At 36.1% G+C, this 17,261-nt stretch overlaps 3 protein-coding genes across 5 annotated transcripts; 2 read left to right on the plus strand and 1 right to left on the minus strand.

Moving 5' to 3' along the window:
• Window positions 1–426: 426 nt before the first annotated feature.
• Window positions 427–3,185, plus strand: LOC113765329. The gene is made up of 5 exons (XM_027309464.1): window positions 427–652; window positions 805–959; window positions 2,298–2,356; window positions 2,481–2,573; window positions 2,657–3,185. Exons 1-5 carry the CDS (start codon window positions 531–533, stop codon window positions 2,714–2,716), a joined length of 489 nt encoding a protein of 162 aa, XP_027165265.1. The 5' UTR covers window positions 427–530; the 3' UTR covers window positions 2,717–3,185.
• A 1,312-nt stretch (window positions 3,186–4,497) lies between these two features.
• LOC113764947 (transcription termination factor MTERF5, chloroplastic-like) lies at window positions 4,498–5,954 on the minus strand. Its single transcript, XM_027308993.1, has one exon. The coding sequence runs from the start codon at window positions 5,952–5,954 to the stop codon at window positions 4,992–4,994; it is 963 nt and encodes a 320-aa protein (XP_027164794.1). The 3' UTR covers window positions 4,498–4,991.
• Window positions 5,955–8,317: 2,363 nt separating this feature from the next.
• LOC113767063 lies at window positions 8,318–10,992 on the plus strand. Of its 3 annotated transcripts, XM_027311235.1 has the most exons (4): window positions 8,339–8,477; window positions 8,799–9,689; window positions 10,287–10,350; window positions 10,467–10,992. In XM_027311235.1, the coding sequence occupies exons 1-3, from the start codon at window positions 8,441–8,443 to the stop codon at window positions 10,328–10,330; spliced, it is 972 nt and encodes a 323-aa protein (XP_027167036.1). In that variant the 5' UTR covers window positions 8,339–8,440; the 3' UTR covers window positions 10,331–10,350; window positions 10,467–10,992. The 3 variants fall into 3 exon arrangements, 2 of the variants coding, with proteins under 2 accessions (XP_027167035.1, XP_027167036.1); XR_003467848.1 differs by lacking the exon at window positions 8,799–9,689 and having other exon boundaries at window positions 8,318–8,477; XM_027311234.1 differs by having other exon boundaries at window positions 8,337–9,689.
• Window positions 10,993–17,261: the final 6,269 nt, after the last annotated feature.

Below are 17,261 nucleotides of genomic sequence, written 5' to 3' on the forward strand. Positions count from 1 at the left end.
TACATATGTACGTAAATACATATATATATATATATATATATATCCCATCAAAATTGTGAGGCTAATACAAGAAAAAGCAACTATTTATATAATCCACAACTATGATATACATGTATATATATTTCCCCTCAAAATTATGAGGCTAATACAAGAAATAACAATTGTTTATATAGCCCACAACTATAATATTAATACAAGAATCACAATTGGTTCAAACTTAGAAATTTTATTTTTACTTTGAATATTGGCAAGAAGCAGTAAATTTGGCAACCGAGCTTTCAACTTTTTCTTTTTTTGGACTAGTTTTCCACCAAAATACAAGAATTAGGACACTATATATATTTCTTTAAAATGTTCTAATAATTCTAGGTTTAGGACGTTGCCTTTGCACGGCCAATTGAATTTGAATAGTAGTAAGACGCTGTTTGTTATTCCAATATCAACAAATATAATAAGTGAAGTTCAAAGTTCCCAACACCACCCTCCCCCGCCGTCCGCCGCCGAACGCAGCCATACGTAACAATACATACATGGATAGATATACGCATAAAGATAGAGATTTGGAAGGACTAACAGAAGAGGAGAAAAGGGCACTAAGAGGGAGTAAATTTGCACCGCTTCCATCTGCTCCTCAACCCCGCCATCAACCCAGGTAGCCCACCCCACCCTATGGTGACCAAATTCTGTATATTTTATTAATTATGTACCAAAAAAATGCGATTTTTTAATCTGGGTTGTGAGGAAAAAATGCAATTTATTAGTGATAACTGATGAATTTTGTGTGTGTGTGTGTTCGTGTTTTAGGCAAGCTCATCCGGGCGGGCCATTGAAAACTAATAAAGCAGCAGCATTAGCTAAATTCTTGAAGAGAAAATTGCAGGAGCCAAATGGATTGGCCTCTGTTGATCCCAAACTTGTTGAATTGGCTGTTAAAAATGCCAAAGATGCCGTTAATCCAAGTAATCTTTTCTAGTCTATTCTTCATGTATATTAACTGTTTTATTCTTCATCTATATTAACTGTTTTGGGCCTTTTGACTACATGTTTATCAATCTTCTGGAGTTTTTCCGGCATATTTTGCTTGTTAGGTGTAATGATGCTAGTTTTTAGGATCTTGGGCATTGAGAATTATATCAAGCAAGTGGAAATATGTAGTATGTCTAGTAAGTTCTCAGTTATTGAAAGCAAATTGCTGGTTGATAAGTTTTAATGGTCCGAGAAGTGGAACTGAAATCTGCTGTATATTCATTTATTTGGTTTTTAAAATATGGATGAGATTCGAACTTTTGGCTGACATTTTTCTGTTTGAATTAGTCAAGTTTTTCTGATTGTAATTGGATCTGGATGTGTTATTCTCGATCTTTTTATGAGATAAGCAAATTTTTTTATCATCTTGGGAGATATGTTGATTTACAAGGTTGGGTTCTCTTGCTTATCCAGATTAAGGAATGTTTTTTAATCTTAACCATGAGTGAGATACAGGCTCTGACAAAGAATAGGACTTTTTGGCTCTCTTATTAGAATAAACTGTAAAGACTCCATGCTCTGCACATCTCATGAAAGTAATCCTTACATCTGAGCAAAATAGATCTTTAGAATGAGTAAGCTTGATGATTACTTGTCCAATATTTAACACTGACTACTTGGATCTTTGGCTGTGTTTCTTCATCACATATCAATATCCTGCTAACTTTAGAGTCATTTGGTTATCTTGGGTTGCTGCAGCTGGAATGTAACTCATAAAGCATAAGTTTTGTGTCAAACCTGAATCAGTACTATTTCTTGTTTCAAAATTGGTTTGTATTCTTCTTTACGGAAGTTGGGAAGATACTTGAGACTGGTTGTTACGTAGCATTTATCCTTTCACATCCTAATCAAATGGAATTTTCTTCAATCATCAAAAGAACAAAAGATAGCAAAATTTCTTGAAAGACAAAATTACTTTAGATTTTATTCATGCTTAGAAAATGCATTGTTGTAAGTTCATTCTTGGGCCTTGGTTTCCATCACTGGTTGGCTACTTTGGATTCTTTCTTGGATGTTCAGCTGCATATTCTGTATATTGTATTTAAAGGGAAAAGCAGCAGGAGTAATAATTTTGTGACTATATAAGAACCATTTTTTGATGCATAAAACCTTGTAAGGATAGTTTTCTTGTATATTCTTGACATATTTTATGCTCATAATCTAGTGAAACTTTGTCATGTCAAAAATAAGATGAAAATGGGTTCTTTAATTGCCTAAAGTATTTGGTTGGGTCTAATTTTTCCTTTTTTGTTTGTGGATGAACATTGCAGGTGGGACCTCGAGTTCTGGAAGAACAATTCATCATGTGGATTCTTTTGGTGATTCTGAGGTAATCCACAGTTGCATTCATACAAGCAATTTCCCATAAAGAACATACCAGGAAAGTTGAATTTTACTTTTACTTTGGTCACTATGCTATAATCAGCTTCCTAACTTCTTGTACACATGGGCAGGAGTCAGCTGAAGAGGAGGTTAAGATCTCTGTGTCAAAGAAGCGTAAGAAGAAGAGAAAGAAGTCAGATAGAAAGCAACAGAAAAAAATGAAGGTGGTGCCTCTGGGTGCTTAAATATTCAAGTTTCCCTATCATTTGTTAGTTCATTTTAACTTTGACTATTGTTATTCATACAGAACTTAAAGGACTCTACGGATGGAAAGAAGAAAAGACCTAAAAAAAAGATGAAACAATGACCTTGAGTGAATTCAGTGTTTGGTGATTCCTGGAGTCTATTAGAGGGGAACAATCAAGACTCGAGCCGAAGTACCGTCGCAAAGTGAGGATGCTTATGTTTCCCCTTTAAAAGTCATGCATAGATCGGGTGGCTGAGGAAGTCGGCCACCAGGCAGATGTTGTGTAGTTTCAGTGGCCTTGTTAACTGGGTTTTTAACCACGACGGGCTGCAGAAGAGAAATCTTTTCTCCTACAAATTGTCATTGTCAGGAAAATCACATTTCAACAACTTGTAACTTGTCTGTTGTTCTGCTAAGTTTTATTTTTTCCCCGTGGGATCCATTCTTTTTCATTTTGTGTTTAGTATTACAGGTAGTATTACATTCGGTTCAGTTTGTACTAACCTGTTGGTGACTGGAGTAAATACTTACAATTGTGCTTTTGGGGTTTCAGATACAATCGAATCGACACTCTAATTTGAAAGATCAAGTAGCTCGCTCATTTTAAGTATATAGACACTGATGAATAACTGGCAAATTCAATTTTGAAGTCATCTTTGTTTAACTTCTTTTGTCAAGCAGCAGAGGGTGATAGATGACGAATATATTTGAAGCTTAACTGGAGCTTTATTCCCAACATGGTGGTGAATCCGAACGTTCTAAACTTTCCTTGTATGAGCTCAATTGCACGAGAGCTTCCTCCACCAACATTCTTCTGTCTATCTGGAGTTGGTGTGGGATCATCAACTAAACCGGAGGAGGTTTTATGGAGGGAATTGAATGAATAAGAAATTGTTGGATTATGGGCAACACAGCTTTAGCTAGCCCATAGACGACACAAATGGTCAAGAATTCCTACTGAACAGCCATAACAAGTAAACCTCTTCAACCTTATGTTTCAGCATATACCGACAAGGACAGATGTGGAATAAACCTTTTATCTAATTTCCGTTCACTCGAGTAATATATTGCAACATCAACAGCATTTCTTACACGTGAATTTCTGTTGATGGCACATCAACTTTCAAACCAACCATGCCAAGGAGGGAAGAAATAGTCCAAATTGGTCCATGCGCACCCCATTCTCGTCAAGCATGAAGTATCATGTAGACAAGGACAGAAGTTACGGGCATAAGTTGAAGAATCAAATGCCCTGTTACTGTCTCTTCTCGAATGCAACCAAAAAAATGCCACATGCAGCAACAAAGATGATATGTGAATATTCTGCGAAACGGTATGGGCAATGAATCAAGCAGATTGAGCAGTGCAAATTGTATATGCTCTGCCATTCGACTGGTTTCAGCAAGTCCTCTCCAGTTCCTATTGGACAACAACATTAGCACTAGCAAAGACCAACAGGAAATCCACCCTCCAATAGAATCCAACAGGTCTAAGCCAGCAAAGAGCATTTCTAGTACATACTACATGAAGCCTTACCAACTAGAGCAAAGTTCTTGCTACATTTTCATGCACATTATATGCATACAATACAGATATACATTTAAGCACGTATACACATGACACACCGACATACTGACACAGACCAGTGAATAATATGTATCAGCCATAATGAAACCTCCACGATTGTTATTGTTGTGCTAACATTTCACAATGCTGTCAAAACAAAGAAAGTGATGTTAGACTCAGTATCCTGCCTTTGATTATCTTTGATGATACGTCTCACATGTGATTTGGGATTGATGAACCAATTACTAGGCAAAATATGCAGTGTCTACCTTGTCTTCCTCAAAGCAAACTATCCTTTCAGAATGTGAAAGATTGGATTACTTGTTTTATCAAGTTTCTGATCATTACATGCACAAATTTGGGACTAATGACCAACTAAAGAAACCTATTGAGAATACCACTTCACTATCAGCAGAAGCATCTCCTCTGCGTCACAAAAGTCAGGGGCCATGGGGCTAAATCCCAAGGGGACAAAGTTCTCAAAGTTTCAATTGGATTCATGCTCCATATCATTTGGAAGTACTTATCAACCCAGGAGCAAAAGTGATATATGGAGATTGAAAAACTAGCACATGAATTAGTGAAAAATCATCCAGCAGGAGCTACCATTTCATACCATCAGTTGATTCCAAATGAATACTGGGTGCAAGAGAGCAGCGAGAAATTAGAAAAAGAGAAAAGAAGAAAGGAAAAAGATTATCTGTAAGCAGTAAGCCAGGAACAGCCCAAGGAGGCAACAAGCTGACATTACAGGTGTTTCAGAAGCAGAAATAAACTGATATGAAAATCACTTAATATATCTCATTCATTTGTTGTCCCCTAGTGCCAGTCACTTTGAAAGTTGCATTTTTTCCTGATATAACTCTAAAAGCTCAGGAGCTTCCTCTTTGTATCGCTGAACAAACCTCTCCAGGAAAAACTTTTCTGGACAGGTCAGACACTTTGCCAAGCTAAGGTTCTTTCTAACCAAACCTTTCATGCGCAGAACATTGTAAACTGAACACCTTGGAGCAATTGTCTTGTTCAAGCTCAGCAAAATCAGTAGTGGGTTTTTGGCTAACTCTGAAATATGGCATCCCATTTTATGCACCAAAAGATCCACTACCCTAATAATCTTAGATTCGGAAGCCAGCATACAATGTGGCTGCCCCCTAAAAGCAGTCAGCACCTCTTCCTCAGACCAACCACACCTCTTATAAACCTCCATCTTGCGATCCCAACTCCTCAAAGCTGTTGCAGCCATCACTTTAACAGCCTGAAGAAACATTGTTGTTTGAGGATTGAAACCAATTTGCTTAACTCTTTCTACGCTTTCTTTCAAATGTTCTGGAAGTCTAGCTAATAGCCTAGGCATATGTTTCAAACAATACCCAATTCCCGATTCAGTAACACCCGCCTCTCGCAAAATCTCAAGATTAGGTGCCACTTTATTCTCCAAATTTGTCACCAAAAGCTCAGGGAATCGATTAACAGCAAATACAATATTTTCGTTCGAATGAAGTAAGTCTTGGAGTAGATTAAAAGCTGGGATAATTTGGTTTTTCAAGCTTCTACAAAGTATATTAGGTGATCTACATATTATCCTGGGAATGTCTAATCCTGAGACTCCTATAGATTGTAAAAATACAAGCTTTGGCAACAAAGTTTTCTCAGGACGGGATAAAAGGATAGATGGCCTTAGCCTAACGACAGTCGAGATCTGAGCATCAGTAAATGCATGATTCTTCAAAAACAGTTGAACATACTTGGAAGCCGAAAGTGCTCTTTCTTGAGAGAACCCAAATGAATTCATGAAGTAAGAAACTCATGGGTTGCTGATTTGAGGAATTCGTAATAGATGACGTTGATGAGGAAAGGGGTTGATGCAATTCAAGAAAATGCAGTTTCTGGGATAAAGAAGATGAAATAGCAGAGCACTTTCTGGCATGATGCAGTGCCCTGCAGCATACACAGTTGAACATAGCCGAGATAGATGGATTTGATCAAAGGGCTGACCTGTTTATTTAGATTGCTCTTTGGGATGGCCAGAGAATCATCATTTGAACTCGAGAACTCAATGGCATGAAACCTTGCTGTTTTTTTTTTTCCCTGGTACGCCCAAAACCCCACTGCTTTTGACTATTATTCTGACCTTCGAGGGATAAATCTCTTTTACTCGCGCATTGTTATTAGTTCTCTTAATGGAGCTACGATGTCAAGTTCTTTTGTTGTTATTTTTTTTTTTTTTCTGTTTTCATTTTTTGCTTTATGTAGTACTAGACCGACTCGAAGCCTCAAAAGAACAACCCAAAAAAAAAAAAAAATAGAGAGAGAGATAGAGATGAAGAAGAAGAAAGAAAGGAAGTGATTGATAATTAACGGCTAGAGTGCAAAGGATTATTTTGTGTCTTACTTTACACTTTGCTAATGTTCCTGGCAATTAAATTGAGTGTAAAGAAAACCTCATTGTTGCTTCTAGCATATGGAACTATTTATTATTTTTTGGATTGTCCTCAAATCAATTTTCTCAAATTTTGACGGTAGAAATTTTAATGTACAATTTTTCAATGAGCTCGAATTCAAAGGAATTGAATTTTGGTCGAACTCGAGTTGAAACTTGATCAAAGGTGAATTCGATTTGATCTTAATGCAATGATTTTCTGAATGTATCATTTTAGAAAAGTATAACGCTTGGTTAAGTTTGACAAGTTTGTAAGCCTAGCACCAAAGCCAAATCGAGCTCAACTAGTTTGCCTAGCTCGAGCGACTTGGGAGGACAAAGTCGCCAGTTGTGATTGCAATTAGGGGTGTACGCGAGCCAAGCTACTCGCGAGCTACTCGCGAGTAGCTTGGTCAACGACTTGGCTCGAAAAATCCCCGGCTCGAGGCTCGTCGAGCTACTCGTCGAGCGGGGGTTATTTAAATAATATATTTATAATTTAAATAATATATATATTATAATTATAAAATGACCATTATGGGTATAAGTTATATGGAATTTATAAAATACCCTTCGTTATCGAGCCTATCGAGTCGAGTTTCGAGCTACTCGCGAGTACATCGAGTCGAGTTTCGAGTATCAATTTTTTTTACTCGATCGAGCTCGAGCCGAGCTCGAGCCTATGGATATATGAGTCGAGTCGAGCTCGAGTATAGCACTACTCGAGCTCGACTCGGCTCGATTACATCTCTAATTGCAATTAGTAAACGGCCAGTTATCCCACTCTCGTCGGGAGCTGCAAAACAATAAACTGCTTTCGACAGCTCTGGTTCGTTTACCTACCTGTTGAAGGCAAGGCATGAAATTTCTAGTTTTAGTACGAACGGATGCTTTTAAGTGCTTAATTCATTCTTACCCCTTGCTTATGAAGAATTCATTTAGTCACCATTTGCAGAATGATGAGTTAATTTATCACCTTCTCTCCAGTTATATCATATGGAGTTTGAAACAATTGGGAATTAGATCAGGAGCAACCTACTAAGTGCAGAAGCTTGAATGTGCTGTCATAACCCCTCAACCTCCTCTTTTTAACAATCGCTTATAAAAAGATCTATAATCTCCCATAAAAGAAATATAACCAATTATAAAAGCCAAAATTGTTATGAATACCCTTCAAATTGTTATAAAAGTACGCTATAGATAATTTTCAAATAACTAACCAGTACATTTGATGCAAACTAACTACTAATTCACTTCAGGGATAAAAAATGTAGCATATTCAAGAATGATCGATATAATGTAAAGAGAGAGTGGTGTAAACACATTGATTCGGATTTACTTGTATTTAAGCAATTATTTTAACCTAATTAGGTCAAACGAAATGCAACAAACATCAACAAATTTCTCACTATCATTAAGTAGTTATTGAAAAAATGAGCAAATAAGAAGCAATTCTTTCCTCCCTTCTCTTTGAAAACAAAATTGATGCATTATACTAAGTGAAAAATGAATGAAATCCAACTTTTTCCTTGCTCTCTTTCCCTCTCTCTCATCCAAAACTGCAAGCAAGTAATAAGTATATGCAATTCTTTTTCCCATATTATCCATCTGTGTACATTTTCTTAATAACAACTGAGGGTATTTTTGCCATCAAAACCAAAAAAGTTAACAATAGTATGTGATTTTAGAAGAGGTACTTTTTGATGCTTCGAAACTGAGTGGGTAATGGTGACAATTTGGAAAGACAAGAGGGATGCAAATGTAATTCATTCTCTTATATTCGTTGTGCTCAAACTCACGGTTTCCGTGTAGTAACTAGTTAGGGTTTATCGAGGAGGGAGGACCTTTTAGGGGAGGAAATGGATTCAACCTACTGCGGAATCGGTTCAAGTAAAGGTAGGTAACTCGAAACTTCCATCAACTCCATTATGTTTAAGTTCGTAGGCAAAAGCAGCAAAATTCTTGCTTATGAGAAATATTGTAGTGGTATTAGAATTTCAACTACTCAGAAGTTCCATTTTATACAACTCAACCCATTATCATCCTCATCTACACAAGCTAGTAAAAATTCCATCTTGAATGGTAAAATTGACGTCCCACATTCATTTACTGTCGATTACCTTATAAAATTATGTGGGCTTTCTGAAAAAACAGCAATTTCAGCTGCCAAGAATGTGAATTTTAAAACCCCAGATAAACCAAATTCGGTTCTTGCAGTGTTTAAAAAGTGCGGTTTTACTGATGCTCAAGTCTCAGATATCATCTCAAGCTATCCCAGTGTCCTTGTTTGCCGTCCCCAAAAGACCCTTTTGCCTAAGATCGAATTTTTTCAATCTGTGGGGTTCTCAACTGCTGACATCGCCAAGGTGCTAAGCTCCGGAGGAAGTTTACTAACTAGAAGTTTGGAAACCCAAATTGTTCCATCACTTAATGCCCTTCGAGATTTGTTTACCTCTTACCAAGATTTGGTATGCCCGATAAAGAGGTGTCCAGGTATTCTCACAAGACGTTTTCAGAGTTTGATGTTAGCCAACATTGAGTTTTTGCGCAAGGTAGGAGTTCCTGAACCCAATATCCTAAATTTGCTGAAAAGTCAGCCAAGGTTATTAGTGAGACCTTCTGATGTACTGAAAGAATCTGTGGAGGAGTTGGAGAAAATGGGGCTTAATCCTCAGGATGGATGTTTTGCAAGATGTTTATGGAGAATGGCATCAATTGATAAAAAACCTTGGAGGGAAAAGATGGCACTGTATGAGAGATGGGGTTGTTCTGAGAATGAGGTTCTAATTGCTTTTAAGAAGCACGCAAGCATCATGGCCATATCAAGCGGTAAAATCATGGATGTTATGGATTTTTTGGTCCTCAAAATGGGTTATGACCCTTCTGCTATACTGAAAGCACCATTCATAGTTACTCTGAGTTTGAAGAAAACTATTATTCCTAGGTGTTTGGTTCACCAAGCTCTTTTGAGTAAAGGTTTGTTGAAGAAGAATGTTAGGCTGTCAACTTTACTGTCATATCCGGAGAAGATCTTCCTTAAGAGGTTTGTGGAATGCTTCGAGAAGGAAGCTGCTGAGCTCCTAAAAGTGTATCAGGAAAAGCGTAAAGGTACAAAGTGATAAATGTTGGAGAGCTGACAAAACGAGGTTAAAATCCAAAAAATTGACAGTATATCCTCTTCTGTCGATGGTTTATTTCTTCTTTTATCAGTTCAGGACAAAGTTGACTATTTTAAGCCATTTTTCTGGTTGAGTACCAAGATTTGAACCATGTGTTCTGGTATGGTAACTGGGACTGCTTCTTGAGATTGTGTTGAATTGATTTACTTATGATGTTTTTCATGCCTATATGGCCTATTTGTCCAGAAGGTCGATAGATGCAGAATGTAATTAAGTTAGTGAAATTGATTTTCGCTGTTTTGAGGATACCTCCCAATTGCTGATGCTCTCTGTTGGTTGTGCTGTAATACATGCAGCGATGTTATATCATGATCACGTATTACTTGGTTATTTGATCAACAACTGAATCTTCTTAAAACTAATCAGAGTCCTTGGTTTAGTTGGGATAAGGCCAAGATGAGTTGTGTCTGTCACTTGTGTTGCCATTGCGTGGTCCGATGTGAGTTGTGTCTGTCACTTGTGTTGCCATTGCGTGGTCCGATGTTGTTCTTTATGTTTCATTATCTTTTTTTTTGGTTCTGTATAGAGAGGGCGACTCTGGAAGGGCAGAGGACCAAGGAGGAGTTATGAAGTTGAAGCGCAGAATTTAGGTAGCTTCTGTAGAACCATTCTAACTGATAAATGATAAATCCTTTGAAGCCTGTACAGGGCCTTGGGAGTCCATGATTCCACTATAAATCTGATGTCCTCTCTTCTCTTCTTTCAGCTTTCCCTGCTAAGCAGTTGAGGAGATCATCAATTCTTTCACAGCCGTGTTAAAATGTTTCTGTACCAACTTAAAAAAGGGAAATACAGAGTGAAGAAAGGCAAAGCAAATTGTAATTTTGGACTTGGCTCCGGCAAAATAGACACTGTCTGAAGGGTTTCCCGACATCTATTGATGATCAACTCAACTGTAGGTGTGGTGGGCCAATTCCGCAGCGTCATGCAACATAAGGGTTTGTTTGGATACTAAAATTATTCCAAATAATATTTCGCTTGCATTATAAACACAGTTTTCAACTCACTTTTTTACATTTTCAACCATCTTTTTATTTCACATACATCACATCATAAAAAGTGCTACAGTAATTATTCCAAATAATATCCTATCCAAATAATAGTGTGTGAATTTACAGAAATGGTCCTTACTCCTTAGCATTAAATTTTGAAGTTATGTTTCATGGTTCAACCAACTTCCACACAACATTTTGTAAGTGTGTTTGAATCTGAGTTTTGCTATTCAATCGGAATTCCGCATTTTGACTTCTCGATTTGGTTTGCTTCCTCCTAATTACTATAGAATTGAGGATGGATAGTAAAATTGTCGGATTATATTGCACCGGAACTTGACACGAGAAAAGAATAATATAAAAAAGTTTTTAAGCTCAATCCAATTCCCTGTATTTTTCAATCAAATTCTCCTCCTTTTTTTTCTTTTTGTTTTGTTCTGTGTATTTGAAAAAATGAGGCAATTTTGCTCAGTATCTTTTTCTTTTTATCACTTCTAGTCTCTAGCATCCACTGTCAGTTGAAGTAAAAATATAAACGCGAACAAATTCTAAAGATTTAATTAAAGGTGTTGAGTTCAATTCTTCATTTTTCCTCCTCCATTCTTATATTCCCGTCCTTTTCCCCGCTTAAACTATTTTTTTTTTTTTAAAAAAAAAAATATTTTAAGCAGAAGTAAATGTAAACGATTGATTAAAATGTTAAGGTTTCATGCGTTGAAATTTAGCTATCGGAGATCAAATTAAGATACAAAATAATTTAAAGGTTCATGCATTATTTTTGTCTTTATATATATATATAGAGAGAGAGAGGGAGAGAGAGAATTTCCTCCTAGGATTGGAAGAGTATAATAGCAAAGTAAAACAGCCGACACAGGCCTGATAAGACTCTCGTCACCCTTCACTCAAGTGCAGCCAAAAGACTATATGCGATGCAGCAAATCTTAGAAACGAAAAAAGTTCCAATCCTGTGGCCCTCTGCCTGTCTTAGTCAACCTCCCAAGAATTCTCTACCCGCCTGCTCGTATTCTTATTTATTGCTGCTGCAAGCTTCAAACTCCCAAGAATAATTTCTGCTTGGCAAAGCAAAATGCATTTGGATCTTGAGAGTGAAAAAAAATGTTGGTCCTGTGTATTTATTTGCAATATGTACTCGAGAATATCTCTCATAATTAATATGTAGAATGCTGAAATTCACCTCTAATCAGAAGGTGCAATTGCTAACTTCCAGCACATTTTCATTTTAGGGCATCAGATGTAATTTTCGTATTTCAATGCTTGTGGCTTTTCGTCAGTTGAGTTTTAATGACCTGAATTGAACTCGGTCGATTCGAATTGAGTTTCGATTTTGATCAAGTAAGCTTTTGAACCATTCAGACTGAATTCGACCCCGTCTCCACTCCCTCCTAATTTAATTAAGTAGACAAAAAATAACGTCTAGGGCTGCTGATGACCGCTGCCAGCAAGACTGCAATCTCGAATTGAATTGGGTTGGTCAGTTGAATTATTCTTCAAAATTTAACAAATCAAATGTAACTGTAACGAACGACTTTCCAAGTTCCAACGCTCAAAGCGCGATGACTTCAGGGCTATAGTCAAAACAAATTACTTAATAAACAATCTAATAAAACTAACCAAATCAAAATCAGTTCTTTTTTTTTTTTTTTTGACAAGAACCAAATTGCAAGTTAAAAGAATTTTTAAAGAAAAAGAAATGACAGAAGCACGGTTTCCCAAACATTTGCCGAATTCTTCTTTCGCTTAATCCTTTTAGGTTAATGTTCCATATACTGACATTAGTAGCATTAGACGCGTGTCACGTGTACAAAATTTAAATTTTAGATTCAAATTATCATTAATTGTCATACATCTGAATTCGATAATGTATCGACATACAAGAGATTAATCTTTTTTTTATATCCACGTTTTTCAAACAATTGTCTTTTTGGTACAATTGTCTCCTCCTCCTCCTCCACAATGGGATCTTATAAGATCTCATGTATCTACACAAATCGAATTCTCTCGTGCCAATTCACCTTTCAGCGATATTCTTTGTCACATAAAGTTGTGCATTTATTTCCTGTGTACTTCCCAACTAAACTATGCTCTGACATTTGGATCCTTCAAGAATCAAAACAGTGACAAGGGAAAGGGAAATATGAAGGAGAAAAACTCAAAAAGCCCCAAAAAAATTTTTTTTTTTTTTGGGTCAAAAGACACGAAGTCCCAAATGCAAGAGTCAATTTTCTTCTTCTTTTTTTTTTCCCAAGGGAATAGAATAGTCAATCTCGTCTTTCCAGTTTCCACTATGCAACAACTCTGACAGCAGACTAGATCCCAGCCATCCAATTTGGACTCCAAAATCCAGCCGTTAGATTCCCGCAAATTTACTACCACAGCACAACAGAACTGCAACTGAAACTAACCTCCACTTTCCTATGATGTTTACATGTTTCATTACGTTTAACTAACATATTAATCACCCCACTCTCTTTGTCAGAGTCCGTAAACACTCTCCAACTTCGTTAAAAGTGACCGTTAATTAACGCATGAACCTCAAGGACTCGAGAGGTTTGACATTTGAAAGCAGTTTTTTTATCAAGAAGTATACAATCAATCCCATCTTAAATAAGCAGTGACTCACACTCTTGAATAAGCGCGTGGGATACGATTAATTTGCGTATAAGACAGCGTTGGTGAGCTCGGGTTTTGGAGGGTACGCGTCACTTTGTTATTGGTGGATGAATACTGTCACGCCTCCCGTGTCCGCATCGAACGTTGCCAGAATTTCGCACCTTCTTCCACGCTTTTATTTCTATTGAAGAATATATGAAATTAAGAGGAGAACAGTGGAAAAAATGAAAATACCCAGAAGACCCTCTTGTTACTGCATTATTTCTTCTTTTGATTTTCACAGAATCGAGATGAATTTCATACCCATTGAATATCTTTCATGACTGGAATTCAAGAATTTCATACTCGTTGCGGACGAGAAAAGAAACAGATTATTGAAAATGTCAGAGTTACACGTGTCTCAATAGATAGGGTCTTAGTCGAATCTATTACATGCAAAATCCATACCTACTAAATTCGTGCACACATAGGCTAGTAGCCATGGCGTAGATATCCAACAAGTATATAAACATAACATAAAATAAACCCCAATCACCATTTTCGGATTATAAAATTAATATTCAAGAATGTTGCATGCAAAGACTTATAATTCAAAAGAATGAAATACTAGCTATAATTACTCGTAATATTATTATTATCTAATTTATGGATCTGCATATGGCCTAGGATTGGATTTGAATTTTATGAATTCAAACTTTACTTGGACCAATAATTCTTTGTTTGAATTTAAAAATTATGATGAGTTTAGATCGGATTTGAGTAAGATCCAACCAAACAACATGCATAGCTTACTATCCAATTTACAATCCCTCGTTCCTTACTATCCGCCCCTCCTTAAACGACATGCGTACATAAAATGTATAGTAATCAAATGATGTACATAGAAATTTTTGAAGGTTATGATACTTAATAATAATGAGATATATCTAATCATGGTCAAGGCAAGAGCCTTGCAACATGTCACTTGTGTGTGCGTCCATGTGTGCGTTTTTGTCTTTGTTAGAATAAAAAACAAACATAGAATAGAGTTTAGAGATAAAAATAAGCTACATGACTTCTTTTAAATATTACGTTAGATTACTTTCCTTTTTTTTTTTCTCCATTATAATATGTACCCCATATGGTTGTACCAATAAAAGGCAAAACAAACTTGTAAAAAAAATCTGTTATAACTTTCTAATACAATATGATGCCTAATTTGCACGCGTATTCAACTAAGAAATTTTTGCTTACGCATAATCTTTGGAACGGTTTAACAATCAAACATATGTTTGATTTTGAAATCCAAGGCTCAATCCTATGCAGAGTCACCCAATAAATAATAATAATGTCTCATAAAGTAGTCGAAGGAATTTTTATTATGACATGCTGCATAAGTTTATACCTCACATGCAGCATGCCTTTTGCTTTTCTGTATACACAGTCACTAAATTATTAATAGGCATTCCAAACATTGTGCCCATTGATAGCGTCTCCATTTTTATTATTATTTATTTATTACTATTTATGAAGTCATCATGGAAATTAATAAGTAAGTATGAAGCGTAATCATCATGGAAGAAACTATGAGTTCCAAAATTTGGAAGGCACATCAATTTCAAGGCTGTGTTGGTAGGAAATCTGTAGATATTCTATAAGCGATTTATGGTTTTAAGGATATATCTTGATCCTTGACGGTGATCCGAGCAGAAAATCACCTGAACTCTTTTTCTATCAAAAACTGAGAAGGTTTTTTTTTTTCCTATCCAAAAAAAAAGAAAAAAAATTGGTTAAATAAAAAATTTGATGCTGTTCGAAATCTACAAAAACTCTAAAACATAGCAATTCAAAGGGCCTCTAAAGTTTTGCTTTTTGGAGAGTCAAATCGACATCAATCCTAAGATCAAGATGATAATTTCCAATATAATACGGAACATCTTTTTCGAATGGTACCAAACTTTTTATCTACAATGAGAAGTGACTTTCCTAGTACATATAAGCATTCCTTGTACCAATTGATTGTACTTGAGAGGATAACCAATTTGACGTCCTTGGATCTGGACACAGCTTTCATGGATGATAGTGCACCTACGAAAAATCCAATTGCATAATCACTTAATTTAGTCAAACTGAAAACCATCCAGCTGAACGCACTAATTTTTATTTTTCTATTTAATCTTTTCAAAATGGTTGACCTCCATCATAGTAACCAATGCTTCTTTCTTGACAGGTTATCACTTTTCTAATTTCTAATATTGCAATTGTATATTCCATGTCATACCGTCAAAGTGCATTCACCATTTTAGTTTAGTCGGTAATTCAGCTTTTTTTTTTTTTAAAAAAAAAAATAAACTTGTCAGCAACTAATATTTGTATCAGGCAATCATTTTTCTCAGATTCAGGGATCAGCAGTGCTTAGATGGGTATCAAGTTGTTAATACAACACATTTTGATAGAGACTTCATAAGCGTTACAAATGCAACAACTTTATACTAGTTGTGAGTACTATTACAATAAATTTCTTGTCGCCTATTGTGAACGATATACAATCTCATCGCAAGCGTTAAGAATTTTCAACTCAACAATGAATGTAGATCAACCACTTCTTTGAATCTGTTTGGATTTTTTTTTTTTTGTGGAGAAATTGCACAAACATATATTTCAATCACTTATTAATATTTCATTGATCTTTATGATTTATACACATCAAATCTTGTGAAGCATTTTCTAAAAAACACTTCTAAAAAAACATAATCTAAACGAAGCAATTGCACTGGTAAATTCGTTTCCTGCCATTATAAGCAGAACAAAGATATCACTGGAGAGAACGACATTGAAGCAACACTCTCGTAGAATCCATACTAAGGGTGCATTTGAGTCCAGCTCGAGCTCAAACGTGCTTGGGAGTCGAAGCTCGAGCTCGACTCAGAAGGTTTCTATTTGAACTCGAACTTGGCTCGAAACAGTTGTCTAACTTAATTGAGTTCGAGCACTCGGCTTTGAGTTCGGTTAGTGGTTCTAATTTTATTAGTAAATTTCACAAGCAACATACCTAAAAGAGTAATTTTATAATGTCAATAATTTAATTAAAAAATATAACTACTTGAACGAGTTTGTCGAGCTTTCGAGCACTAAAAGAGCTTTTGGAGGTCGAGTACGACTCACAGTTTGATCGTTTGAGCTCGACTTGATTTCGATCAGCACCGAACTCGTTCACATCTTCTGCACCCCTAATCCATGCCCATTTATGGCTCTTCAACCAAAACTTCAAATAATTGAAGTTGCTAAAATCTACTTTTACATGGATTCGCATATGCCACATGTTCTTTTTTTTTTTTTCCTCGTGATCACGCAGGCAACCAAACCCCAAACATAAAGATAGGGATAGTTTGGAGATTTCAAAGCATCGGCTTCTCGAACTGCATACTACTATTAAGTGCTGTGAAGTAACCAGATCAAGCGTGGGATCTCCCTCCGTTGCATGTTAGGTACACTTATTTGGCGCGTACTCAAACAAACTATCTGACCGAGAGAATTCAATAAATAAATACTCAACAAAATAAAAAAAATATATACAAAAAAAATAGAAGGAAAAAAAACCACCACACGCACACAGTGCACATTTCACATCCCACCTCCCTCCACAAAGATCACAACTTCTCTCAGACTCAGTCTCGGAAAAAAAAAAAAGAAGAAAAATGTCCCCAAAAGAAATTAATATTAAAAAAAGAAAAAAAAAAAGAAGAAGAAGAAGAAAGCCCCACAGACTCCAAAACAAAGATCAAAACTCTACTTTCGTTTCACACACATCACTCAGCACAAACAGAATATATATAGTTAGTTGATAGAGAAAAAAAATAAAGAAGTGTGAGAGTTCACACACACACACACACATCACA

This window comes from Coffea eugenioides, chromosome 3 (genome assembly GCF_003713205.1).
Source record: "Coffea eugenioides isolate CCC68of chromosome 3, Ceug_1.0, whole genome shotgun sequence".
NCBI classification, from domain to species: domain Eukaryota; kingdom Viridiplantae; phylum Streptophyta; class Magnoliopsida; order Gentianales; family Rubiaceae; genus Coffea; species Coffea eugenioides.